Source organism: Barbatula barbatula (genome assembly GCF_947034865.1).
Source record: "Barbatula barbatula genome assembly, chromosome: 1".
In the NCBI taxonomy this organism is placed as follows: Eukaryota; Metazoa; Chordata; class Actinopteri; order Cypriniformes; family Nemacheilidae; genus Barbatula; species Barbatula barbatula.
Window position 1 is genome coordinate 15,366,659 of NC_136766.1, and position 27,502 is coordinate 15,394,160.

A 27,502-nucleotide genomic window follows, 5' to 3' on the forward strand; every position below is an offset into this window, starting at 1 on the left:
TTCTCATCAAATAGCAGTGTGTTCTTAAAACTAATAATTACATATTTATAATAAGCTTAACACTAAGTCATTCTTATTTTCTTACAGAAACAAAGTGTAAGTACTCTCTTTTTTGTTAGCATTTGTGATTTAATTTTTTTATTAAAAAATACCATATTTTTCAGTTGGGTCTGATAATGAGATATATATTGTTTCTATTTATTGTGGTTATGCTTTAAAGTACATGTTCAAATTATGTTTATAATTGTACTGTCTTATATTATTATGCAGTGTGTTGTATGGTTTAATATATATTTTCTGGGGTTTATTATTTAATGATGTTACAGGAGTAATCCAATCAAGGTGGAAGATTATGAGTCCTACTACAGGAGGCAAAGAGCTGATTCCTTCTGTGGATTTGCTGAAGAATTTGAGGTGATGTTCAAAATATTGCCTTATATTTTATTGGAACTTTTTTTTAGTAGCAGCTGCTAAATCTTGGACTACTGTTAAATCACATTTGGTTAGATTTGACCAAATGCTTGTTGAATGACTAAGCAAGACCTCAAGGTGGTGCTAGTGTTGCCAGTAGACAGACCACAACAGGTCTTTGTACCTGCTGCATTCCCATATTATATTTTAGACACATTATGATTTTGGATTGAGCGTTTAATATGATAGAAATCATGGTGAAATTAATGCTTTTTTTATATTTATCATTAACTTAAAGATAAATATATGAATGGTGTTGAATATGCTGCTTTGTGTTTTTGTTTTTATTAATTATATATATAGTTTATTCATTATTTTTGTGTGTTTGTAGGATCTAAGGCCGGTTGGAATGAATCAGGCAAAAACTGTCGCTACGGCCCCTGAAAACAAAGCCAAGAATCGCTATAACAATGTGCTGCCATGTATGTCTGCTACTGTCTAGTCTATTTTGGTCATTTTTATTTCATGTTTCTATGCTGAAAATGGTTCATGTCTTCTCGGCAGATGATTCATCTCGAGTTAAGCTCTCTGTGCCTAGCAGTCCATTTGATGAGTACATTAATGCCAGCTACATGCCGGTAAAGGAGAAAAGCTCAAATCAAGAAAATATCGGATCACAGCTGGCTTTTTCACACAGTTCTCATGTTAACTCTGTGTTTACAGGGTTACACATCAAAGAAGGAGTTTATCGCAGCACAAGGACCTCTGCCCTGCACTGTCAATGACTTTTGGAGGATGATCTGGGAGAAAAATATGCACACCATTGTCATGCTCACCAAATGCAATGAGCAAGGACGGGTACAGAAACCATTCTTAATTATGTGTATTCTCACCTGACATGCAGTATATATAATTCTGACCATTATCTTAGATTGCAATTAGCATTAGTCATTATTAAACTCAACACATTTGTTTATGTATATTCAGCATTGTTTTTTTGCATCTATTTAACAAACATTGTACTCCAATTATTGCTGTCCCTTTAAGGTAAAATGTGAGAAGTACTGGCCATCAGACATGAAAAGTTTTACCAATCTGACAGTGACGACTATTTCTGAAATCCCACTAGAGGACTGGACCATACGTGACTTTGAAGTAAAAAATGTAAGTATGTTCGTGTTGTCTTTTTCTAACGTCATGCACAGTTGTGGCATAAATCTGCCCTGTCCTCACAGATGAAAACAGCAGAGACACGATCAGTTCGTCACTTCCATTTCACTGCATGGCCGGACCACGGAGTACCTGAGACCACTGAGCTTCTCATCAACTTCAGGCACCTGGTCCGAGAACACATGGAGCAGCACTCACGACATTCACCCACACTTGTGCACTGCAGGTACTGAACATTTTCTGAATTCTTGAACATACTTTAGAGAAAGAAATGGTCCATATCGTTTCAAAGAAACATACTGTGCATTGAATATTAAATGAATTCTGAATTCTGTTCCCAAAATACAGTGCAGGTGTGGGCCGGACAGGAACTTTGATCGCCATTGATCGATTAATCTTTCAGATTGAACGTGATGGTGTAGTGGATGTATATGGGATCATCCATGATTTACGCATGCATAGACCACTGATGGTGCAGACAGAGGTAATGAATAACAAAAGTATTTCTGTTGGCTGTACAGACACGTACATTAGTCACACATACATCTTCATCAGGCAACATAGTTGGTAGAGAAAATATAATTTATAATATAGATTAAAGATAAAAAGCTATGACATTTGTGAACAGTACTGTAGATTAAATACATTTATTGGAAAAGAAAGATGATGTGTGACAGGCTATTATCAGGTTCTTGTTTTGTAACAATGTGGACCTTTACATTCTCTAATTCTGCAGGATCAATATGTGTTTCTTAACCAGTGTGCCATGGACTTCATCAGGTCTAGGACTGGAAACAATGTAGACTTGATCTACCAAAACACAGCTGCACTCACTATTTATGAGAACTTTGAACCTTTGAAAAAATCTAAAAATGGCTATCATAATGCCTGACCCTCTGCCCTGTAACTGACTTTTTTTTAATTGAAAGAAACCAAATATATTTGTATATATTTATATAAGTATGTTTGTTTATAAGTATGTTTTATTAATTCAGTTTTAATCAGGTACAGAAGTGGCAGTGCTGCGTTGTGATAATTAACATTTTTGAATTTTTTCACGAAGATGTGCAATAACCTGTGAGGAATTAGTCCTGCTGATGAAAACATGCCATTTCTCTTTAATGGTCCTCTTTGCATTATTTCTCAGTTGGTTTTGCTTTAGGTTTTGCTTTGAAGAAATGCAGTTCTTTTCATTTCCTCTTATCTAACGGGTACGTAATTAAATCTGATAAGTTACAGATGTCTTGGATATTTAAGAAGCAAGTGGCTGGTTTCACAAGAGGTGGGCGCACATAGGAATATATCAGAATTACATTTAGGGCTTTCCCAATATTCCCTTTCCATTTTAGGTTGTGGGGAATAAATACAGTTTTATCCATTATTTCACTATTGGAAACTCTCCTATTGCTCTGTAGAACCTCCATTATAGTGTAGTACCTTCTGTAATAAACACACCAACACCTTATTTCTTACTTCAATTGGTCCTTAATGAGTAATAAGTCCAACCCCTTCACTGCATGTCAATATCAAGTAACACTGAAATCGCTTGTGTCCAAAGATTTAAATTAAATCATTTTGGTAACTCTTTACAATAAGATCACATTTATTGCTCCAGTAGCTAACATGTAACTAAGCAATATTTTACAGCATTTAGAAATGTTTTAATGTAAGTTAAAACCATTATAATTCATTTAAGTCCATTTTGCATTAACTAATATTAATAGAAACGATTGATTAAAAGTAATTCATCAATGTTGACATTAACATTGAGATGAATAAATGCTGTACCAGTATTGTTTATTGTTGGGTCATGTTAATTAATGGTTAGGTCATGTTAACTTATGTAAATAATGTTAACAATGTGAATATTATTGTAAAATCTAACAAGTTTATTTACCTTAGCAGTCAAAACCAGCAGAGAATTATTATAAAACTATTGAGATTGTTGGGACTGTATAAGTGCAATACATTTATAAGCATTTCAATTTACTGGTCGAATATTTCAGGAATTGTTTTATATACTGTAAATGTTCAGTATACCTACTGATAATTTATTATAAAAGAAAGTCACATCCTGTTTGTGCATTGAAATTGTTATATTTGTACAGAAATATATTTTTTTGTTCAGACTGTACTTTGCTTTGTGTAGTTTTAATATTCAGCCATTTTATTTGTTTATGATTATTGAATACTCTGCTGGTCACAGTAATGAACATATTACAGATAAACTCTGTATTATTTTTAAATAAATAAAAATTGCTGCACTTATTTGACACCATTGTGGTTATTTTTGTGTGCTTATGAAACAAACCTGATTTATTGTGATTCCTGACAATGTTTTTCGGTTCATGTTATTATACAAAATAAAAGTTAAAACTTTAAATAAAAATGAAATTTACAGTGTAGAAAAATCGTATGCTGCTGAAAGTTTTAACTTAAAAAAAATAACAAGTGACCTCGATAACAAGCAGATCGGCCAGGTTTGTTAGGGTTCAGTGACCTGTAGTCACGCCTCCATTGGTTACGACACCGAGAGGAAGAGGACTTTCCTCGGCATTATTCACAACAAAATGGCGAGGGTGTAGCATTAAGGGGTTTTCTTCACTTGTTTTCCATAATCCTGTCTCGTTACTGGTTATTTTTTCAACAAATACTGAATAAATCGCGAACTGTTCAAAGTCCTACAACCTGTTGTAACCTGTGTGAGAGTAAACGGGGTCGAAGTTCAGCGCAGCGCGTTGTTAGGCTCAACCTTTCCCTCACATGAATTATGCTTTGTCACTTATGCACAGCTCTTACTGTTACATCCACCCGGGGTAAGCGATGTTGTCGGGCTTTTACGTGGACTCCGAAGTATGACCGTGGCAACACTTTGTTTGGGTGCTTTTATTAAACGTACAGTAACGAGTGGAATAAAAGCCTAGATGTCCTTTGGTCGAGAACTTTAACGCGTAAATAACTGTCGATTATGGATGCAGCAAAGAAGCAGAAAGTGATTTACATCACTTACCTCATCGTAGTTCTGGACGTCACCTGGCTCTTCCTCCAGTTCTCCATAACACCGGTTCGTCGTTCACATCTTCCACATTTACAATGACGTTAAATAGCTATCATATTATTGAGCCATCTGTTCTACATTTTCACTCAAATGTTTTATTTTATTCCAAATATTATAAAAACAAATTACTAGTTTATTCTATTTTATTAAACATTGTTTTTATTGACAAAACAAGAATAGAATACAATAGAATAGAGTATTAAGAATATCATGTTATGCATTCTGGGTTGAATGCTGGGGTTTGTCATGTTCTGTCTATAAACGCTCGACAGGCTAGTCAGAGAGAGAGAGGATTTATAATGCTTGGGTTGTATATTGCATGTTTAGTTGTGTGTTCTGTGGAGCAGTATTTGGCAAGGAGGCTTGGGTTCGACACAATTTGGTTCGGGTATCTGCAGACCACAGTTGGAGTTTTTCAGCTGCTTGGAGGCCCTATTTATGGAAGGTAAGATGTCATTTCGTGATAAATTACCTCTCTGATTATAATTTGTTTTGATGCGTGTGCCATGTCTACTCGCAGGTTTGCGGATGTGTTTGGAGCACGGGCGGCCCTGTCTGTGTCCTGCTTGGCATCTGTGGTTTATTTCTCACTGCTGGCAATGGCTGACAGCACGTTTATGCTTTTCCTACACAAACTGCCTGCTGTGTTCATGCATGTGCTGCCAGGTAACAAAGAAATGCTCTAATACTCAGTTACACATGTAAGGATGAACATGTGTATGTGAGCACTAAACTGTATTTGTGTGTCTGTTTAAAAGGAGGTCAAATGGTGGTAGCAGATCTTTCAGCGAGTGAAAAGCGGGCAGATGCTCTTGGAAAACTCGGTCTCTGTTTTGGCATTGGCATGATCACAGGATCATCATTGGGTGGAACTCTTAGCACGCGGTTTGGGTAGGACACACTACACTTACACATACAACTCGGATCAAATCCTTTTATTGTCACTCAGTCCTATAGTGCAACAGTGGGTGAAAAGCTTGCGTGCAGTTCCGGTCAACATGGCAGTATATATAGAGAGACAATAATTACAATTATTTACACTAGACTTATCTGTACACGATTACAAAATAAACTATTTCCCTCTGTACAGTCAGTGTTTAAATACAAAAATACAACAGATAACACATATTTACATAAATAGACAACAACAAATATACATATGGTCAGTATTGCAGAATATACAGTAGAAGACTGTATAAAAGCGTCTGCTAAATGACTAAATGTAAATGTGTACATTCGGCTGTCAAAGATAGTGAGTTATTATTTTAATGATGTGCATACTATAATATAATGATATGATTGGCATTGCCAGTGTGGGATAAAGTGCATTGCTGGTGAAAGATTGTGATATTTAACAGTTTGACTGATTCAAGAGTCTGACTGCGTGGGGAAAAACTCAACGTCTCTTGACATGTAGTTTGTTAATGTGGGTGCGGCACTAATTTACTATACTGTAATTGCTTGTGTAGTCTGGGTTACACTATAGATGGGATCTCACTAATGATCTGAGTGCTTTTTTCATGGCTTTTAAACACCATCATTATACACTATGAAACTGTTATGTCACGTAATATTTTATGTTTTATTTAAAAAAAATGTTTGCTGCACATGTTTCTACCTGCATCAATGAGCGTTTAAAGGTGCCAGGATTGCAGCAGTAGAACGATGCTGTACAGTCCCAGCAGAGAACTGTGGGCTGTTGCATCCTCCACAACCAAATCCCATAACTGGCCAGCTTTGCGAATCGCACAGAGCAATTCCTTGGGTGTGGGCACCACAACAAGATGTGGAAAATTTGTTTAGTGAATTGGGCACTAACAACAGCACAGACAGCAAGTGCAAATTATGCATTTTCCACCTCGAGGCAATTTATTTAAACAAGTGTAATTGAATCTAAAGCTCAGTTCAGTCAGAACAAAGCAGCACTGATCCACTACATAAGAACTTCAATTGCAATGGTTATGTGTGTTTATGCAGGGAAAAATTTGCAGCATCCTTTGCAGCTGTGGGAAGTTTTGTATCTTTCCTGTTGGTGTGGAAATTCATCCCTAAACAGACCAAAATACACACTACGCCGGAAAGTGAAAGTATGACATACGAGCAGATACATAAATCATACCTAGACACAACAGAAATACACAGCATTACAATTTTTTTGCATTACTTGATGAATGTATGTGTGTCTGTGTGTTTAGAGAAGGAACCATCTAAATCTGTGTTTAATCTGGGGGAGATTACTAGATTGATGAAATTTCCAGGTGTTGCCAAAACATTTACAGTGAAGATTATTTCTGGATTACCAACAGGTGAACACATGAACACAGGATTCAATTTTATTAACATATTTATTAACATATTGCTGCTGTAACTCGTCTCTTTCTTAAATTGAAATGCTCTAAAAGGGATAAATACCTACATGTTGTATGTGTTTTGTCTCATCTATTTGTCAATTACTTTTGTCTTTCAGGTATATTTCAAGTTATGTTCTCCATCATTGCTATGAACTTCTTCCAACTGCAGGCTGAACAGAATGGATATTTGATGGCATATTTTGGGATTGTAAATATGGTACATGCTAAATTTTGTTTCAGTCATATATCAGGTAAATTGTTGTTTAAACACCGTAGCTGCCATGGTAATACAATTCACACTGGTTTCTTTTTTCAGGTAATTCAAGGTGCTGTAATTGGGCGCCTAACATCTAGATTTCCAGAATATTCTTTATTGCTCTTCTCTATTGGGTTGTCCAGTCTGGTTGGACTTGCACAGGTACACATATCATAATTATTCTTTTAAATATTTGCAAAACATTTGTTAAATAGCTGAACTACGTGACTCACCTAGTAATATGTGTATGTATGTGTGTTTTGTGTGTTTCAGGCTATGATGACCAACATATTTCAGTTTTGTTTCATTGTGATACCAATGATTTTCTCTCTCAGTGTCTTTAATGTCATCACAGATAGCATGTTGACTAAGAGCGTCTCTCCATCTGACACAGGTAATCCACACACGTTCAAGCACTGACACACAAACATACAGTACGTGCACAATTCACAAGCGCAATATATGAGTTACATGTTTTAAGATTCTTTTATTATTTTAAGTTTATTTATTCAAGTGTATCAGTAGTAAATATCAAAATTCAATTTCTTTACATTAACTGTACTAATCAGGTGAGATGATTGGTTGATAGTTGCAGTTCATTGTTAATTGAATCTCAGGAAACAAACATACTGATACAGTAAAATGTATTCATAGAATGCACTTTTAGTTACTTTGGATAAATGTATGCATAAATGTACTACCAAATGCATAAATGAGATGGAGAATAATACCATATTCCATCAGGGACAGTTTGAAGAGATTTTCTACAAAGAAACTGGTAGTGCAATAACCCATGTGAGATTGAAAATAGTAACAATTGTGTTTTTATTATACGAATTTGGTTTTTCATCATTATACTATACGCTATATATTTCACTATACAATTGGAAAATTGGCCTATCCACGTTAATGTAAAATTGAATTGGTTCTAGGCTGACAATAAAGCACATTTTAAATTTGTGTGGTGTACTCAGGAACCATGTTGGGTCTGTGTGCGTCGGTTCAGTCTCTGTTGCGAACGGTGGGCCCAACTATTGGAGGATTTCTTTATGAGAGATATGGGGTTCCATCCTTCGGACTCATTCAGTTTGCCACCAACGCTGCTGTCTTCTGCCTTTTGCTTGCCACTGGAGGGCGCTCACAACCCCATAGACCATGACACCAGAGAAGAGTTACAGTATGTTGTGAGTTGGCAATTTAAATAGGAATTTTATTTACCTCCTTACTTACTGAATCAGAAATAGGCCAGCTTCTTTCAGTTTTGTGAATACCATAGATTTGCCGATTATCTTATGTTACTGTCAAATAAAATGTATACAAATAATGCATTGATTGTTTTCTTATTTCAGTATTTTTGTATAAGTTTCGTACGTTAAGAGATTGTGTGTAGCATTGTCCTTTGTTATCTGTAAGCCAACTAGTTGTGAAATAATATTCAAAGGGTGCTGTAATTGCAGTAGAATACACAACTGTAAATTGATAAAAAAAAAGTTAATTATTCATGTTTATAGTGTAGGCTATCATCATTATGCATAATCATTCTCAAATACATTGTATCCAAATGAATTAATTTTCAATAAAATCTTTATTTCAATTTATGATTGGACTAGTTCTATTTTGTATAAGATTTTCATATACTGATATGTTACACTGCAACTCCTTCAAGTTGAAAACAATTACCCAAATGATTGAGATTAAATAAGCACTGTTTATTTTTTATTTGACAGAAAATCAAATGTAAAGGAGCATCCAAATTAAAATTCTCAGCTCTGTTCATGTGAAAAGATTTTGTGTAGTTTCATTTTTTACATAGTGTCTCCTCTTTTCATTTGTATCTATTTCGGTTAAAGACGACTTTTTTATTTGATGTTTTATTGTGTGTAATTGCAGTGAAGTGCGAAGATGAAAGATGTTCATAAAGTTATAGCAAGATTAAGATGATGAATACCTAACTGCTTAGCGTATCACCAGCTCATACCCGTAAGGCCATCATCAGCAGGTGGACCAAAATGACTTTTAAAGTGACTGAATCTTGAACACAAAGATTATCACCAGCCTACAATTCTTCAAGATGAAACTTGCATTTCTTCCTTTATAAGTAAACATGACTCCCTCTCTTTCATGCTTCATGTAGTACGTGACGTTCATTGATTCATTTGCATATATTATCTCATCATGTTGTGGTGGTGGGATGCGCGCTGACACACAGGAGCGAGAGCGTGAGGAAAGGCTGAAGGCAGACGGGAATATGAGTCGGTAATGCCTATCGGAGTAGGACAGTGACGGGAGAATCTTATTCCATCTAAAGTGATGCGCATGAGTCACGAATGGATCCTTTTTTAACTCCCGGGAAGAAACTTTTTTTAATCTATTTATTATTCTTCATCTTACTATATCAAGGTAAGTAGCCTATCATGATGCCGGACTATACGTTATCTTTAATGAACATGTTAAATTGTAAAGAAGAATGAGATTAAATACACTGTACATCATTGTACAGTAAATACACAAACATCATTGTACAGTAAATGATTTTCTTAAATATTACGTAGCCTATGCATAGACATGACGTGTAATTGGCATGCATTAAACGCGATGGATGACATGTACGTGGTTAGATGCAGAAAAAGTGTTATGCTGACTGTCAAAAGAATAACTGCATTAATGTATATAACTGCAACTTCATTAATGTATATAAATAGACTGAACTAAAATAGCCGTCATTTGTTTTCTTTTCAGCACATATCACGCGGGGAACGGAAATACTGAATTTAACAAGCCAGCATGATTTTGAAAAGTAAGACTGTTTTTATGTTATTGATTTACCTTTGTTTTATAAAAATATCGTTTTTGAATGAATATCTATTATTGACAACGTCAAAGTATGATCATCAATTTTTTCTCAATTTGTAAATGTTGCTCTTTTGAATTGTGACTCAGTTCGAGTCTAATTTTACGCATGTTTAATGAAAGGCGCAGATGGTTTATTGAAAGGTCTTCGGGTCTGTATTAGTTGTGAAACAGGCATACAAAGCTCACTCGAAACGCCTGTGAGTCTCTCGCTTTTCTGTGTGACACAAGTGCTGATTACCTGTGTGTGAGGAACAAACCGCTCCTTGTTCTCTGTGTGTCCCAGCAGCGAGAGCAGCAGGATAATGCTGGAGAAATGGGATCTCGCTTCCCAAACGGAGCAGGTAGGAGAGCTGAAGCGATGCATTGAGAAAGCGCACAGGAAACCTGCGCTAAATGCAGTGGCATTAGGTTAAATGCATAACATTACAGCAAACAAGGTGTTTGGAAAACGTCGTGTGTGTTAATAATCTGTCTGATATAAAGCAACAATATTATGATGTAAATACAAATGAATTATGATACTAACAAAATAGAATTTATATCAAACTGTATGTTCAAAATATTAAATACATTTATTAAAAAAACGTATCAAATAGCTATACTTTTAGTTTAGAAGAGTTCTTAGTATACCTGGCATTGTCAAATTATGTTATCGAGTTACATTTTGAATTATTTATCACATTATAGGCACACGATTTCAGCAAGGGCTAAATGAGCTTTACAATTTATACCCATTTTTCATTATTGATGAACACCGGTGATGTCTTCAAAATAACAGACTGCGGCCAATGGCAGATGTTTAATAATTTATGAAAAAAAAAGGAAAATGCATCCCTCTTTTCTGACTTTTTGAGCGCTTTGGGACAAAAGCCGTCATTTCGGTGGCAGTAAAGCGGTTTCAGGTGTCCTTGGGGCGCTCAGCATTGGTAAAGCTGGAGCGGCTGTTCCCTAGAGCCGCTATTCACGGAGACACACTGGCCCCGTTCATTATGTCAGAATGCATCTCCTTTGCAGCCTACATAAAATTATTGAACTCTCAGATATCAGGTGTGATGGGGAAAAGCGGGCAGAATACAGGTGGTTTCGGGCAGATAAGAAAATGATTTAGTTCTGAAATGATTGGTTAATCGTTTTCATGTCCCCCACCTGCCGTAATACAATTTTATCCGTGTAAAGGTTCCAGTGTCTGTATAGGTCTAGTAGTGAACTGGATTTATTAGATTATGATTTGGTTCAGAATTTCTGTTTTACAATGTGCAATTCCGCTTTGGTACATTATTTAATTATTTTGATATATGAAAACAAATGAATGCAGCTTCAGAACTGGTATTTACGTAAAACAGGTCAAGTAGCCTAACATTAGATCAGTATTTGTCTTCATAAAGCATTTTTCACAAAGCCTGAATGTATTTCGTCTCAAACTTCAGAAGCTGCTCGTCCTTTTATAGACATATATTAATTATTTTATTCTAATATAATGTTAACTTTAATTGATTTATCTTTCAAGAGAGTTTCACAGGAGAGCAACACATCATCATCGGTGCAGACAGAAGCACAGAAGCCATCACCCCGCAGAGCCAGTGGTAAGACCACAACAAGCACAATGTTACAATACCTTGCAAGTCTTTGTGTGTTTGGGATCTCTCTGCTTTTTTATTTCACACGTGTTATAGTCTAAATGTAAGGAACTAAACAGACATGCTTATCGTGTCGAAATTGTACATGCACAACAATTTGCAAGGCTTTATCTGTTTTTATAACTAAAAGCTCTTGCATTTACTATTAACCCTAGGCTATTATTACTACCTGTGTGTATGATAATAGATTGTTTGAGTTTGTGTTGCAGTTACCCTATTTTTGTTTTTTATAACTGTAGACATGTAACATTTCTGATTATTTGAAATGTGAGAATGTGGCTGCCCCCTCTTTCAGGGAACATCTGAACAGACCGATCGGTGTCATCATTACACAAAAGAGCACGGTTCATTTATGCTTCAATGAGCTCTTCAGTAACATGCCCCACTCTCTGATACCACACACATTGACACTGAAACACACATCATAACTTATGATTGATGTGGCACACTGTGCTTTATTTGTCCTGTATACTGTAGGTGACTGTTCATCTCCTTGTCTGAATGGGGGTCGGTGTGTCCATCCAGATTCCTGTAACTGCACTTTATACCAGGCCACAGGAACACACTGTCAGACAGGTACTGTGGATCATACAGGGAAACGTCCGTCATTTTTAGAGAAGTTGGGAAAGACAGTGTACATGTTGGGTCATAGAAATAATAGATGAAATGTTTCAGTTCCCAATTTAGGCTTTGAGCGAGAGATGACGTGCCGCTCGTGGGGTCAATACAACTATGAAACTTTTGATGGACTTTATTACTTCTTCCCTGGGAAATGTAGCTACACATTACTGAGAGATTGTGAAGACAGTCAGTCAAGTGTCCATATACAGGTGAACAAATCTTTTCAATCTCTTTAGAAGATATGTTGTATTTAGATCTGATTTTAGAACGTGTAATAATAGTCATAAAATGTACACAATGGCTGTGTTTCACAAGTCTATAGCAAAACAAACATTACATTTATATATTGAGTTATTAACTTGGCTATAGATGGTTTCAAAGCAAAAACGTCAGCTTACTGCGTATGAGGGCTCAGGTACACATCCACAAAGAAAAGAGTCCCTTATTTCTGAAAACAAGCAAAATAACTAATAATGTCTAGCCAGTATTATTTGGGATTACCAAGAACCCCAACTTGGCTAAAATTAAATGAGACACAGCTACACGACCCATTAAATTATTTAAAACTTTACAATAAGGTGCTATTCGTTAACATTAGTAAATTCATTAGCCAACATTAGATATCGATAAACAATTAGTTTTTCAGCATTTATTAACCCTTTTTAATGTTAGTTCATGTCAATACAGCTAGTTATTCATGTTAATTCATGGTGCATTAACTAATGTGAACAGTGACAACCTTTTTAATAATGTATAAGTAAATGCTGAAATTAACATGAATTAATATGAATAAATGCTGTATTAGTATTGTTCATTGTTAGTTAATTTTAGCTAATGCATTGACTAATTGTTAATAAATAGCACCTTATTGTTAAGTGTTACCAAATCAACATACAATGGAATTAAACAAATCGTTTTTTATTCCATTTTTAAACCTATAATATTAATATAAACTAGTAATAATAATATAAATTGATTAAGATAAAAGTAGCCAGATCAATCAACAAACACAGAACGGACGTTACCTTTTTGGTCAGATACGTGTGTCCGGTGAAACCTTCTATATTCTATTGCTAGGCATCTTCTAAGATGCTGTGTTTGTGTGGTTTTGTGGATGTGTACACAGCACAACTCTTGCCTGAGGAATATATTCATTGGCATTCATAGAGAAAGTGATCTCATTATTATAGTCATTTATGCTCATTACAGTTTAATACAGTAATTACAACCAAAACAGAATTGGCTTTGTTCTCTTAGGCTCACTGATGGGAATCTAAAGGAGGTAAACTACCTAAGACCGAAATTTCTTTAGGCCATTAGCTTAAGTGCCAATATCATTTATCAGAATTACTTGGAGTAATGCAGAATTGAAGCAGCATTCGTCTGGCATCTCTAGATATAAAGATTTCACTCTTTGAATTCTATTCTACCCCATTCTAGTCCATTTCAAAATGTTTTTGATCTTGTGTAACTATTATACGATTAAAATTGTACATCCTGTTATCATGCTTCATTTCTGCTCATTCATTCACAGGTGCATAATGACCCAGAATGTAATTCTTTCCCATACTCCTGCACACGTTCCATCAGTCTGTTCCTGCCGTGGGAGGGTGAGATTAGGTTACAGAACTTCAGTGTTACATTCAAGGGTCAAAGGTAAATGAACAATCACACTCAGCTAAAGCCCTTGTCACTTAATCTCAACCTAACCTACTGCAGTGATCTCACAGATTCATCTAAAGAGGTTAAACGTGTGCATTTCTATCGGCTGTATGTGTTCCTCTCTAGTGTGCAGCTGCCCCATAACATCCATGATGTTGAATTTGAGAGGATCTCGGACTACATCATAGTGTCTCAGGCACAGGGTTTCACACTGGCCTGGCAGGGACTCACCGGCTCTGTGTACATTAAGATGAGTCCTCAGTTTGTGGGACGCACTTGTGGATTGTGTGGGAATTTCAATGCTGACACGCAGGATGACCTGAAGACCAGCTATGGCAAGTTTCAATCATTTTTGTACAGATTTTCATCAAGTCTCTCTTTAGTATGTTGGTTGTGATAAAACAATGCAACTGATGTATGATTAAGCGTGTAATGTTATTGCACTTGCTGATGTTTGGTCCAGGTATTTTCACACAGGATTTGGCCATGTTTGGAAACAGCTGGGCAGAGGAGGAGCCAGAGCATGCCAGATGCCCTGTCGTCTCCTCACTTTACCCCTCACCGTGTGCCACGCAAAGTCCTTTTGTCATATCGGTACAGCACATAAAACATGCACACCGCACTTTGCGCTCACAGATACACCCACAATTCACCTTTTAAATAACAACTGTGGTTATTCATTTCAGAAAATGGAGGAGGTATGTGCCAGCCTTTTAAAAGAGCCGTTTATATCCTGCCACGAGTTTGTCAGTCCATATTCATACATGGCCAGCTGCTCCAATGATCTCTGTCTGTAAGTTATTTTATGTATGTCAGTATCATCACATTCTGGAACTACTGACATGATCTACTTAGAAGCTGTAAATCCATAATAAAAACCTACTGACATGGTTTGTGTTTTGATCTGGTGCAGGTCTGGTTCCAGTGATGATATTATATGCCAGGTGTTTACAGAGTATGCCAGGGCATGTGCCCATGCTGAACACACGCTGCATAACTGGAGAGCACACTTTACTTATTGTGGTAGGTTGTTTGTGAATCCCTAAACATCACTCATGTGCCATGTTTCCTGTGGTCACCATTATAGAAAGACAATAAAAAGTGTGTTTCCAGGGGATGGAACCCATAACCTCTTTGCTGCTAGTGCAATGTCCATTTAAACTAGTGGAGCACTTTTGTGTGTTTTTTATGGTTTTGACTAAAGTAAGAAACATATTGTTATTGTTTGTTGATCTTTTTTTCTGTCTATAGATGTCGAATGCCCTGGTGAGCTTCATTTCAGAGAGTGTATCCCCTGCTGCCCTACGCAATGCAATATTGAACGCATGTGTATAGACAGCAAGCTGCAGTGTTTGGATGGCTGCTATTGCCCTGAAGGTGGTTATTCAATAACACATACTCATTCATTCGTTGATGTACAATAAATAAAATCCTTGGGCTGTGTTTAGATTTTATCTTTGAGGATGGAGTGTGTGTTAAGGCATCGGACTGTCCGTGTGAGCATCATGGTATGCTCTACCCCTCCAGTCACATCATACAAGAAGACTGCAACAACTGGTCAGACATGATTTACTACCCATACTGCACTAGCACGATGTAGTTTTTTATTTAGTTTGTTGAACTATGCATCCAGTGGTGACAATTTTTATTTTCTTACAGCACATGTGTGGGGGGAATATGGAACTGTACAGAGCACAACTGTCCAGGTGTGTGTTTGTTTTTCATCAGACTTCCTGTTTGCTTGACATTCTCTAATTTACTTTGTCTTAGCCTTTGTTGTTCAATGTCATAATTTTCTCATCCATAAAGGTTTTACTCTCTATTTCATTCCATTTGATTAAAATGTCATTTCTGTGTAGAGATTTTGTTTGCCAGATGAAGAATATTGAATTAGTTGCACCCTTTATTCATAAGTGGCCTTGTGAAAGCAATATTCTCTTACATAACTGTCTTTCAATCTGATAAACCTAATGTGAATTGGAGAACTTTTGCTTTAACTGAGACATTAATCTGTTGGTACAGGAGAATGCTCTGTGACAGGGGACATGTTCTTCCAGTCGTTTGATGGCCGCATTTACACCTTTCCTGCTACGTGCCAGTATGTCTTAGCCAAGAGCAGAAACTCGGGCAGGTTCACCGTGACCATTCAGAATGCACCCTGTGGAACCGTGAGTCCCTATGCACTTTTGCACAGTAGAAGCATGCCAGACGGAGCATACCAAACCCTTATTCATCATGTTCCAGAATTGTTCTGCTGTGTTGATTTAAAGAGTGATCTGGTTGCTGAAATGCAGGTTGTGTGCAGTGTGATTGGTCAAGCTATCTAATCGCTACTGGTTTTCTATTAGTTTCATTCGTTGCTAGTTTACCAAAAGTAATGTAAAGGATTGCACAGCCTCTCTCTTGCCTAAGGTCTCGATTTTTGGGTTGAGATGAAATGGTCTTAGATGTACTTATGTCGTTATTAGAACTTAGCTTCGCTTTGACATAAAAAATGAAAAGATACAAAAGATGAAGAGATCGTCCCTCTCAAAGCGTTCCTTTCCCAAAGCCCAGATCTGCTGATGCTAAAACTCAACACACGGAGAGCTGTTCTGGTGTATGGTGTTACTGTTTGGAATCTCAACAAGCTATTTTGCTTATCTGAGCCTCTGAATGACAGAGTCAGGGACTTTGTAGTTGTTGATGGCAGGAGATCCAGAGAGAGAGAGAGAGAAGAAAGAGAGATGTATTTCAGTAAAGCGGGCGGTGAAAGATCCCAGCAAAAGCACCTGTTGGTAGCGTCCATCATTTTCTTGAATGGAGCGATTCAGAGTGCAAGTGGTTTATCTCCTGTGAACAGCTCTCAGTAACTCATTGAGTAATCATGTAGTTCAGAAATGAAGCATTTATGTGAATTAGTCAGAATCGAAATGTACAGATGATCTGATATGTTTGTTAGCCCGCACAGACATTTATCCATTGTAGTCCATGCAGTTGTTATTATGGGTGCATGAATGAGAGCTGTGCGTGTGTATTTCCCCCCGCAGAATCTGGATGGTGCTTGTATTCAGTCCATCAGCTTGGTGATTGATGAAGATCCACGTACTGAGATCACCATGAGCCACAGTGGAGAGGTTTTTCTAGCCAGCCAGTTTAGAGTCTCACTCCCATATTCAGATGGTAAATTACTTTGCCCGCTCTTTGATAAGATGGTCATTTGTTGTATCACTGTGTTGACATGATTGAGTGTTCTGGTGTACAACCTTTCATCTGTTTGCCATGTGCAGATGTGTTTCAGATCCAGGAGCTGTCATCGATGTTTGTTCAGGTGAAGTCATCGCAGGGTCTACGGTTGCAGTATAACTGGAGAGAGTTTAGACTTTATCTGCAGCTAGAAGAGCAGTGGAGGGATGATACTGTGGGACTCTGCGGAACCTTCAATGGCAACATTCAGGATGACTTCCTGTGAGCTCTCACTTTTTATTCCTGCTGATCCATCATTCATTCTTTCTCCTGGCTTATGTATTATGGTTACATACATTCAATAGAACTTCTTCTCTCACTCCTTACTCTTAAGTGTATAAAATGTGGATTACTTTGTCACTGTAGTGCTCCCTCTGGCATGATCGAGAGCACACCATACTTGTTTGGAAATGCATGGCGTGTGTCTTCGGCATGTGTGCCACGGCCAAGCCTACCCCAGCTTGACCCTTGTGACACGCACCAGCAAGCAGGTGACACTTTTCATTTCACTTTCTAACTCCCTATGACAGGGATTTTCAAACTATATAATGCCAAGGACCCCCAAATTAGATTAACCTTTTGTGAGGAACCCCATTCTAAAATACACAGTCATCAATATTTTTTGTGTAATCAAATATTTAAACTTTGTTAGATAAGCGGTAAATGTGATAATTTAAAGACAACACATTGTTTTCCGAACTTAAATAGTTGGTTACACTTTCAGTTGGAGTGCGAAAAAAAAGGTGATAAACTATGGTGATAAAAACATAGAAATATATAAATATAAACAATTCTGGAGACTATGCATATAGCAAAAATCTGATAAACACTTGAATGAAACAATCATAATGTTCAGTAGACAATTTTTGTTTTATCGTTTTCTCTTAACATTTCTGGGGACCCCTTGCAACCTTCTGGAGGCCCCCTGGGGTCCCGGACCCCGGTTTAAAAACTCCTGCCCTATGACATACTGTACACTACTAATATGAACACTCTTTGCTATAGTGGTTATTGTTATTAATTGTGTAGGCTACAAAGTTAGTAGTTAGTTCAATAAATTGGTGAAATAGGTGACTTGTCAAATTCAGCAGGGGACAAATCGTGGAAGCTCATTCAGCAGGAGCATCTATAACCTTAACACCCCGTCTGTTTCAAGAGCAACAGTTTACACAATTATGAGAAGAGTTTCCAACCTCTCTGAAGCATCTGAAGCATCTGTTCTAACAGACCAATGGTCCAATATTTCACTGGAGACTGTTCAAAGTTATATAAATCTATTATGACAATATTAATGCTGGATTAAAGGCAAAATGTAGTCCAATGCAAGAAATATTACCTTCTTTCCCGGTGTTCACATTGTTTTATCCAATCCCTGTAAATGAATCATCATCTTCATTGTTGCTGTTAAAAAGTACAATGCTACACGAGAAAATGCACTTGTAAAAATTTTTCATGAAGCAAACAGTAAAGCAATGCACAAAATCCATATAAGTACCTTAGCACAAAGGATGTGCTTTTGTCAAAATCTGTGTTGGTCATGTTACTTTAGCGGCTTATGCAGTGGAGAAGTGTGACGTGCTGATGCAGGAGGTGTTTGCTGCCTGTCATGAGTATGTGAGTCCTGTGGGGTACCAGCTGCAGTGTCGTGCAGACGTCTGTAAGTGTGGAGTGCCCTGCCTCTGCTCCATCCTCGCTCACTACGCCCGTACCTGCAGGACACATGGCGTCATAATTGAGTTCCGCTCACACGTGCCTGAGTGTGGTGAGTCTGACACGTTTACATATTACAGAAATACATGACAACTGTATTCCTGTTGTGTGAGAGGATAAATTATGTGTTTATACTGTACATTTGTGTTTACAGCAATCTCATGTCCACCCACCATGGAGTACGGAGTGTGTGTGTCTTTATGCCAGCGTAGTTGCCTGTTTTTGTCTGTTCCGCAACCATGTGGAGATGAGTGTGAAGAGGGCTGTGTGTGTCCAGAAGGAACATACTTGAACACACATACACACACCTGCGTGCCACAGTACGCACACTTTGATATTTTCCTTCAATCCTTCATCCAGCACTCCATCTTTACTTTAAATTTGATGTATTGAATATGATAAAATCCTTGTTTTTTAAAGATATTTTGAGCTCCTGTGAACACCTATCATCATGGACAGCAGGCTTCATCTCATACACAAATAATTATATAAAAATATAAAGATTTAACGTGTAATTTTGACCTAGATGTTTTTATTTCACGTGTTTGAGAGAAGTTATATGAAGTCTAGTAGGCTGTAAAATGTTATGGACCTGACAACCTCAGGTGTTGTATAACGCTTTTAGCCTCCTCACCCTCGCACGGGTTCACTTCCCTTAAATGTCCCGTGTCTCCCTGCCACATACTCAGTGCTAGAGTTACAGCTCTCTTGCTGACAAAAGCTTAGAGAAAGTCAGGATGTGACAGAGAATAACTATTGTTACTAACAGGTCACATCATTTTGAAAATACATTAAAGGGAAGATGCATCAAGATCTTCTAGATGTTTAATTGTTTACTCACCCTCATGTCATTCCAAACCTATGACTTTTGCAGAACACTGCAGAGATATTAAAAGATTTTGAAGAGAGATGGGAACCATCAACATTGTCCCCTATTTACTTCCATTTTATGGACACATTTCTCAAAATATCTTATTTTGTGTTTCACAGTAGAAAGAAAGGCATACTGGTTTTAAACCTGATTAAATGACAAAATATTTTTATGTTTAGCTAAACTATCCATTTCACATAATACTAAAATATATGATATTTTGTGTTACAGGAGTGAGTGTCCATGCAGTTTTCTGGGTGTGGATTACTCACCTGGAGATGTGATAATGACATCATCAGGTGTACAGTAAGATAGTTCCATTCACTCATTTTAAACATTTAACACACTGTCAAACTCTGCAATACATGCACATTTTCAGTAAAAATGTGTGTCTTGTATATAAGCAATGATCTAAATACTGATTATGCCATTGATCTAAGTACGCTTACTGCCTATGAGGAAAAATGTTTTTTACTTTTTCAACAGAATTTGCCAAAATGGAAAGCTATTCTCCCAGAGCACAATTATTGGTGAGTATTGTGTTTCAGCTTCTAAATTGTAAGTCTGCGTTTACATTTGTGCTCTGCTCAAGCTGATAATATGTGTGTTCTTCCCCCACTCTCAGATACACTGTGTCCACCGGGCCAGTTTTATGAGGATTGTGGGAACAGAGTGGACAGGCTCTCAGCCAGTAAAGGTTTAGCTTGTGAACAGACCTGCGAGTCGTATTTACTCAACCTCACCTGTTCCGCCCATGAGCCGTGTGTGCCCGGCTGTGTCTGTCCTGCAGGGTGAGTTCAGAGCCACTATATTTTTTATTGAATGTATAATTAGTATCACTTGGCTGTGTTTATTTTTTTAGGTTAGATGTTTCTGTGTATGTTTGTGATTTTGTAGGTGAGTGCTTTTACGTGTCTTTATGTGTGTGTGTGTGTGTGTGTGTGTGTGTGTGTGTGTGTGTGTGTGTGATGGGGCAGTGATCCATGTCTAAGCTTCAGGAGTAGCGTCAGGAATTACACTTTTCCATTACACAAGCATCCACTGTGATGTTTTTCGATAATCTGGGTCAAACAGTGTTTTTAGTAGATTCACAGTCAAAATGATCATTGGCAGCTGTGCCTGCTTATACAGTTCATATATAGAAGAGATTGCAAAAGTACAATCGGGAAGCAATCCCAGAAGCACTCTTACAGACAAATGGCATTCCTCTCTACATGTCGAGGTCTCACACGGATAGTGTCTGTTGGAGGAAGGTCCTGAGGTCAATACAGATCAGTTAAGGGGTCTCAGACTGACTCAGTGAGAACCTTTGCCGCTTTCTGTGGCGACTGAAAAGAGTTCTTTGTCGTTCGATTCCACTTCCCTTCTTTTTTCTGCCCCTCGCGTCACGTTCCCACTAAAGGGGCCACAGAGAGCGCGACTCTTGAACTATAGATGGATTTTTGTCATCTGATACATTTAATGCCAGTGTCTACACAAGCAAACTGAGGTTAAGTGCCACATCACAAGCTTAACTTCCTGAAGCAATTCTCAGCCATAACAGCACAATAAGACCACTTTTTGTTTTTCTTCTGGGTCTGCAAGTTTCCCTTTTTTATTATGTTTGTGAAAGATTGTGGCTAAATTGACCTGTAAATCTTAAATGGCTTACATTTTGTTCACAACTCCTTCTTTGACAGCTTCAAAAAGTTGTTTTAAAACAAATTGGTTAACATTGGTCGTAATGAACATTGCAAGGCTTTTTTTAGGTTGGGAGGAGATCCTTACTTGCTCATTGAATATTCAGATCTCTGGAGATGCTGAATTAAAATGGCAATCTAATACTCTCAATACAAAGCAAACAACTCTCATGAACATTCATCCCTCGCACACTGAATGAGCTCACAGACATCTAGAGAGCAACCAGAGTCTCCAATGCACACAGAGGCGATGTGATATTTTAGATGGCCGAATGTGTGTGTGCGTGATTCACCTGCTTCTGACCTTTTAAAAAGAAAAGTGTCCCTCAAGAGCATCATGGGAAGAAATATCATGGGTTAGATTCTGTCATGAATGTTTAATACATTCCTGCAACTTGATAGGTTGGCATCTGGACTGGTGTAAATAAGTCACAAAGGTCCCTTGGGAAGAAGTGATGATGAGATTATGGATAAGTGGAAATTGTTATTATGTGCCGTATTTGTGGCCACTGCCTTGGTCTGGGCAGTTTCCAGAGGTCTAAAATGATTACAGTGGAGGACACAGAAGAATGTTATAATAATGAATGTATTGGATATGCAAATAATCAAATGTCTACAACAATATGCTGGGTAAAAGCTTAAAATGTGTTTTTGAATGTGCCAAAATGTAAATGCTTTTCTCTTTATCTTATTCTGTCCTTTTATATGCAGTGACTGTGACTATGTGTAGTTTTTTTCACTGGGACTGTCAAACATGCAATGTATACTCTTTAAAGCTATATATTGCAAACACACACATTCAAAGACAATCAAAGGATGTGGGCATGTTGGCTTATATGAGTGTGTGTGTGGTACGTGTGTTTTATATTTGAGCTAGACCTTTAATGCGGCTTGAATTCCTCCCCTGCTCACATTACCTATGGATTTTTGTTAAAAATTGTTGTTTTTAAAACCCTTTGTATCACATACCTTGAATACCTTTTCAGAATAACCTGTAGAAGTTTGTTAAATAAGTTTCAGCATTGGCCGGCACATTGGCTCTCTTTCTCTCTACCCATTAAGCAATGAGTGATGCTGATACCCGTGTGTCTCATGGGACCAGCAGGTATAGGAGTGTTTTTGTGAGCAGGGGAATTCCTGTTCTAATGAGACAGCGTAATTACCCCCACCTCCAAGCAACATGGTTAATGGCAGAAATTCGTATTTACGTAGTAAACAGGTGCACAGCTGGATCAAATAACTGATAAGCTGCTTAAAGACATTCCTATAGTTCATACTTCAAAATCAGCAAGTTTTCATTTGACAACATGAAAAGCAAAAAGAAAGGAAGACATTTGTATTTTTTCTATGATCGTTCTGATAAGGATATTTCACTTGTGTGAATACAGATGCTCAACAATTGTTTTCTCTCTTGGGAATCGGGTCAGGGTTAGGGTTAAGGTCTGGGGTCAACGCAAAGGACCTCTGTTGCTTCTCGAGTGTCGTGCATTTGACTGGGTCATAGATGAGGGTTCTCACAGAGCTAACAAGAGTGAGGTCACGTTGCTAAAATCTCTTCTTGAAACCTGCGGATCTCATTGTGGCCATTGTATGTTTTACCAGAGATAGTACATTTGTGTGGTTAGGTAATAAAAAGGGAGGTTGGTAAGTGTGTGTGGTGAGAGTTTGTAGGATTTTAGGTAGAACTGGTATGTGTAAAACAGAGCACATATAGACCGAAACAGAAGCAAGTAAATACGCCCCAGTCTGGAACATCATGGTATCGCCATAACTCTAAATGAGCCACCATATACCCTTAACCAGATACACCCAATACATTCACCTACTTTGCTGTAATTGTATAGGTTAAAAGAAACAATGTCACAAAATTAAACATTATAGGCCTATATTATAGGCCCATTATTATGCTAAATGTATGACACATAGGCCATATAAGAAACATTTATAAATGTTGAGAAAAGAACAGTTAAAGTAAACATTAAAGCAACTGAACAGGACATTTGTTCAGAACAGACCTACGAGCCATTTCTACTCCAGGCCGTGTCCCACCAGCTGAGAACTCATCTATGGCTTCTTTTAAAAACAATTCAATAGAAATAATTATACAAAATTAGACACACAAATCCTTTTAGAATATTTGTAATTTTAGCTCCACATTCTTTTTGTTGTATTTGAGTCATGGTTTCATTTTCGTGTTGTACAGAGAAAGAATCCAGCATCACCAGTGCGTGAAGATAATTGGTGAGCAATGGACCGTGTGATTGTTTAGTTATGGTCCCATCTCTCCGTCTCTTAATAAATGCATGCAGAACAGCACTCCTGTAGGTGCATATGTGTTCTTTGATGGGAGTAAGTGATCCAGCGTGCTGGCTGTGGGATAAAGAGAGCTGTTAACGCCTGTCTATCTGGGGTGTAACTTTACTCAGTTCTAACAGACAGTATGCTGGGAACTCTCAATGCGCCCTCGGGCCAATGAAAATGATTCACTGTGATATTACAAGATCAGAAAGATGGAGAGGGGGCGGGGCTGACTGAAAAGAAGCTTGGATCTGTGAGAATGAGAATGGGCTGCCTTTCTCAGGTGACCAGTGAGGTCTGTCTTTTATACCGCTGTCCATCCAGATATTCTTCTGTCTCAGGCTGTCCATCCAAAAGTCCTGCTGCCCTGACCTATCAAACACAGCCATATGTTCTTTTTTAGCATATTCGTATGTGTGATAGGCCTAAGGGTGCATGTTTGTGTATGTATTCCACAGGCTCCTAAAACATGGTGATGAGTGTTTCGAGCCACATGCATGCCCTTGTTTGTGGAAAGGGAAAGAATATTACCCGGGAGACAGGGTATCATCCCCCTGCCATCAGTGGTGAGACTGCATTCACATTCATTCTGTGGATTTACTTAAATCTATATGCTCTTTTTTGCAACTGTGACAGTTCATCCATAAATAAAATGTACGTCATTATTTACTCACCCTCAAGTTGTTTCAAACCTCTATAAATGTTATTTTTATTCTGAACCCAAAGAATATTTGGAAAACCCTTTGTAACCAAACATTTCTGGGTCACTATTAGAGAACAAACTACTATGGTGCGCCAGAACTGTTCGATTCCCTACATTCTTCAAACCATAAAATTTCACTTAAGACAATTGGAAGAGAAGAGGAAGAGGAGAAATGCATTGTTAAAGTGCTTGTCTGATGTACAATAATGTGTTGCAGTGTGTGTCAGCACGGAACGTTCCAGTGTGAGTTCCAACCATGTCCATCCATGTGTACGGCATATGGAGATCGACATTACCGCACGTTTGACGGTTTCCTGTTTGATTATATCGGTGCCTGCAAGGTGTATATGGTCAAGGTGTGCTTTAAGCAAGAAACTCATCATTCACATCCTTATTAAAAGAGGAAGATACTTTTGCATGTGTGTTGCATGTGTCATTGTTGACCAAAATGTTTGCTTGTGTGTGTACGTTTTAGAGTTCAGTAGATGTATTGATGAGTGTCACAGCGGAGAATGTTGACTGCTTCGAGAGTGGTGTGATCTGCAGGAAATCTCTACTCATCTCTATTGGTCGCTCCTTCATATTGTTTGATGATGACTCTGGCAGACCTGTGAGTATTCTTTTAATATTTATGTTATATATAATGTGTATTTATGTAATACTTACATGGATACATTTGAAGAATGTTGTGTTATTATATTAACAATACAGTGTTCTGGCTGCAGTCTTATGTTTACTAAAATAATGATTTGGTTTGATGATTTGATAAAAAATTATATGTTTTTTGTGATTATTCTATTTTTGTGGTTCATGACAGAACCCATCCAGTGTGATCGACAGGCAAAAAGTATATATCTGGCAAGCAGGATACTACACTATCGTGCATATGCTTGGGGAGGACCTCACAGTGCTTTTTGACAGAAAAACCACCATCCATATACAGGCTGGACACCGCTGGCAGGTCAAGCACACACATAAACACACTGCGGTGACAGTGATGTAGGTGATAAACGTATTGTAACTACATACTTGTTTTTGTTGTAATTTTAGGGCAAGCTATCTGGTCTGTGTGGAAACTTTGACCAGAAAACAGCGAATGAGATGAGAACACCAGAGAACATCGATTCATCCACACCGCAGGAGTTTGGCAACAGCTGGACAGCAGCAGAGGTAGGACAAACAGAAAAGCACACATACACTTTTTACTTTGTAATTGGATGAACATACTCTACGTCTGTTGCTTGGTTTGACAGTATTTGTTTGTGTGGGAATGTCTCTTCAGTGTGTGAACAGCCCTGATATAAGGCACCCCTGCAATCTGAACCCTCTTCGGGAGCCCTTTGCAAAAAGACAGTGTGGAATTTTGCTCAGTGAAGTGTTTCAAGTCTGCCACCCAGCGGTAAGTGACAGTACTAACTTGCTAGTCTAGGAACCTGTTGACATGTACATGTGAGTGAGGGTCTCTTTATTTAAAGGTGTTTGATGCTCTGTAGGTGGATGTCACGTGGTTCTATATGAACTGTCTGGTAGACACGTGTGGTTGCAATCGCGGAGGAGACTGTGAGTGTTTCTGCACCAGCGTGGCAGCATACGCTCATCGTTGCTGCCAAAAGGGCGTGACAGTAGATTGGCGCTCCCCTTCCGTTTGCCGTGAGTGACAGCTTCTTTGATCACATTTCCTCTGTACATGTAACAGATATAAAGTGAACACAGTTTCTCCTGAAGGACACGAGGAGACAGATCTTGCAGTGTTTCAGTTGCATATTTGTGGTATAATAATAATTTGACTTTCTCTGTTTACAGCTTATGACTGTGAATACTACAACAAAGGTACATCTAATATTTGTCCAATAAAACTATCACACATATACGTGTTTATAGGAGTATAGGAGGGACCTGAGAAAACGATATAATATGGATATATCAAATTCACAGTTCTTCATGTTTACTGTAAAGCATGTCAGTCTAAATTCCTAAAATAAATATGAATGCAAGTAGAAATTTTGGGTCTTAGCACAGAAGATACAGTGTATTGAGATAAACAGTATAACAATATATATATATGTTTTTTTATAGACAGTATCAGGCATTTAGAATATTTTCCATTATAATTGTACTCATGATGTTTTAAAATGTGTTGTTTTATGTGCGTGTGTATCTTCTTCATAGCTTTAGGTAAAGGTCCATTTAAGCTGTTGACCTACAGAGAGAGAGGCACATTGTTAGCAGCCAATAAGACAAGTGGACTGGTGTTTCCAAAAAGAGATATGAACAGAACTGATGAGGTTCTGACACTGTTCATGATGACACCAGGCCTCAGCAAAGTCAGACCACATGGTGAGATGCTCAAGTCAAACAATATACAATTCAAATACTTTCTTCACCCACCTTATGGCTCTAAATGTTTTTGTCTTATAATCAAATTATACAATGTGAACCATGTATACAAATGTGGAGTTTCCAAATGGGTTTAATATCGTTGTTGCTGCAGATTTATCACTGGTATCATTTGAGGCAGCAGACAGACCCAACTACTTCCTGAGAGTAGAGAGCAGTGGCCAGCTAAGACTGCAGAAATGGGAAGAAGCTGTGTCATTCTGGGATTCAGCTACATTTGTTCTTCACATGGACACATGGATTTCAGGCTTTGATTCACTGGAGTCCTTGGCAAGGCCTGGGTATTTCTTAAATTTCATGATGTCCAGATTCCAGCTCATGAAATACAGTCACTCAGATCGCTACCGCAGGGCTACTTTATTCAGACTGACAGGTCAGTTTGTGCAAATATATGCATACATTTATATATAGGACAAAGATATTATATTGACCTATTATCATTATTTTTACTACAGGCACTATACCGGACTATCCAATGGGTCCTCGGTGTCAGTGGAGGTATGAATCATGTGTGAGTCCGTGTTTCAGGACATGCAGTGATCCATCAAGTCTGAGCTGTACCAGCATACTAAAGTAAGAGTACACACATTTTATTTATAT

General features: G+C 37.8%; 3 protein-coding genes across 3 annotated transcripts in view; all 3 read left to right on the top strand.

The window, feature by feature from the left end:
* Nucleotides 1–11: 11 nt before the first annotated feature.
* Nucleotides 12–3,853, top strand: LOC306901367 (receptor-type tyrosine-protein phosphatase eta-like). The gene is made up of 9 exons (XM_079469053.1): nt 12–96; nt 327–414; nt 803–893; nt 976–1,049; nt 1,135–1,269; nt 1,459–1,575; nt 1,647–1,807; nt 1,930–2,065; nt 2,318–3,853. Exons 3-9 carry the CDS (start codon nt 821–823, stop codon nt 2,471–2,473), a joined length of 852 nt encoding a protein of 283 aa, XP_079325179.1. The 5' UTR covers nt 12–96; nt 327–414; nt 803–820; the 3' UTR covers nt 2,474–3,853.
* Nucleotides 3,854–4,091: 238 nt separating this feature from the next.
* On the top strand, nt 4,092–9,026 carry slc67a1 (solute carrier family 67 member 1). The gene is made up of 10 exons (XM_079469063.1): nt 4,092–4,645; nt 4,987–5,084; nt 5,160–5,305; nt 5,398–5,530; nt 6,617–6,726; nt 6,835–6,945; nt 7,107–7,207; nt 7,307–7,408; nt 7,520–7,640; nt 8,221–9,026. Exons 1-10 carry the CDS (start codon nt 4,550–4,552, stop codon nt 8,403–8,405), a joined length of 1,203 nt encoding a protein of 400 aa, XP_079325189.1. The 5' UTR covers nt 4,092–4,549; the 3' UTR covers nt 8,406–9,026.
* Nucleotides 9,027–9,437: 411 nt separating this feature from the next.
* otog (otogelin) overlaps nt 9,438–27,502 on the top strand; it is a gene marked incomplete at both ends in the record, with an annotated part of 38,907 nt that continues 20,842 nt past the window's right edge. Inside the window, 34 exons of the mRNA XM_079464262.1 lie at nt 9,438–9,498; nt 9,986–10,043; nt 10,386–10,440; nt 11,607–11,682; nt 12,214–12,312; nt 12,412–12,566; nt 13,892–14,013; nt 14,146–14,354; nt 14,483–14,613; nt 14,706–14,812; nt 14,933–15,042; nt 15,271–15,396; nt 15,468–15,576; nt 15,679–15,725; nt 16,042–16,187; nt 17,049–17,181; nt 17,289–17,466; nt 17,611–17,735; nt 18,794–19,006; nt 19,109–19,274; nt 20,057–20,131; nt 20,312–20,355; nt 20,451–20,616; nt 24,261–24,368; nt 24,723–24,861; nt 24,981–25,115; nt 25,323–25,466; nt 25,556–25,675; nt 25,788–25,904; nt 25,999–26,155; nt 26,309–26,335; nt 26,675–26,842; nt 26,997–27,275; nt 27,358–27,475. Of these exons, the coding sequence (XP_079320388.1) occupies nt 9,438–9,498; nt 9,986–10,043; nt 10,386–10,440; nt 11,607–11,682; nt 12,214–12,312; nt 12,412–12,566; nt 13,892–14,013; nt 14,146–14,354; nt 14,483–14,613; nt 14,706–14,812; nt 14,933–15,042; nt 15,271–15,396; nt 15,468–15,576; nt 15,679–15,725; nt 16,042–16,187; nt 17,049–17,181; nt 17,289–17,466; nt 17,611–17,735; nt 18,794–19,006; nt 19,109–19,274; nt 20,057–20,131; nt 20,312–20,355; nt 20,451–20,616; nt 24,261–24,368; nt 24,723–24,861; nt 24,981–25,115; nt 25,323–25,466; nt 25,556–25,675; nt 25,788–25,904; nt 25,999–26,155; nt 26,309–26,335; nt 26,675–26,842; nt 26,997–27,275; nt 27,358–27,475 (4,223 nt within the window). The remainder of the gene's footprint in view (nt 9,499–9,985; nt 10,044–10,385; nt 10,441–11,606; nt 11,683–12,213; nt 12,313–12,411; nt 12,567–13,891; nt 14,014–14,145; nt 14,355–14,482; nt 14,614–14,705; nt 14,813–14,932; nt 15,043–15,270; nt 15,397–15,467; nt 15,577–15,678; nt 15,726–16,041; nt 16,188–17,048; nt 17,182–17,288; nt 17,467–17,610; nt 17,736–18,793; nt 19,007–19,108; nt 19,275–20,056; nt 20,132–20,311; nt 20,356–20,450; nt 20,617–24,260; nt 24,369–24,722; nt 24,862–24,980; nt 25,116–25,322; nt 25,467–25,555; nt 25,676–25,787; nt 25,905–25,998; nt 26,156–26,308; nt 26,336–26,674; nt 26,843–26,996; nt 27,276–27,357; nt 27,476–27,502) is intronic.

Coding starts and splice junctions, on each gene's coding strand:
- LOC306901367 (XM_079469053.1), top strand. CDS start 821: ATGAATCAGGCAAAAACTGTCGCTACGGCCCCTGAAAACAAAGCCAAG. Junction 1,576..1,646: donor GTGACTTTGAAGTAAAAAAT/GTAAGTATGTTC, acceptor CTGTCCTCACAG/ATGAAAACAGCAGAGACACG. Junction 1,808..1,929: donor CCCACACTTGTGCACTGCAG/GTACTGAACATT, acceptor CCCAAAATACAG/TGCAGGTGTGGGCCGGACAG.
- slc67a1 (XM_079469063.1), top strand. CDS start 4,550: ATGGATGCAGCAAAGAAGCAGAAAGTGATTTACATCACTTACCTCATC. Junction 4,646..4,986: donor TCCAGTTCTCCATAACACCG/GTTCGTCGTTCA, acceptor TCTGTGGAGCAG/TATTTGGCAAGGAGGCTTGG. Junction 7,641..8,220: donor CGTCTCTCCATCTGACACAG/GTAATCCACACA, acceptor TGGTGTACTCAG/GAACCATGTTGGGTCTGTGT.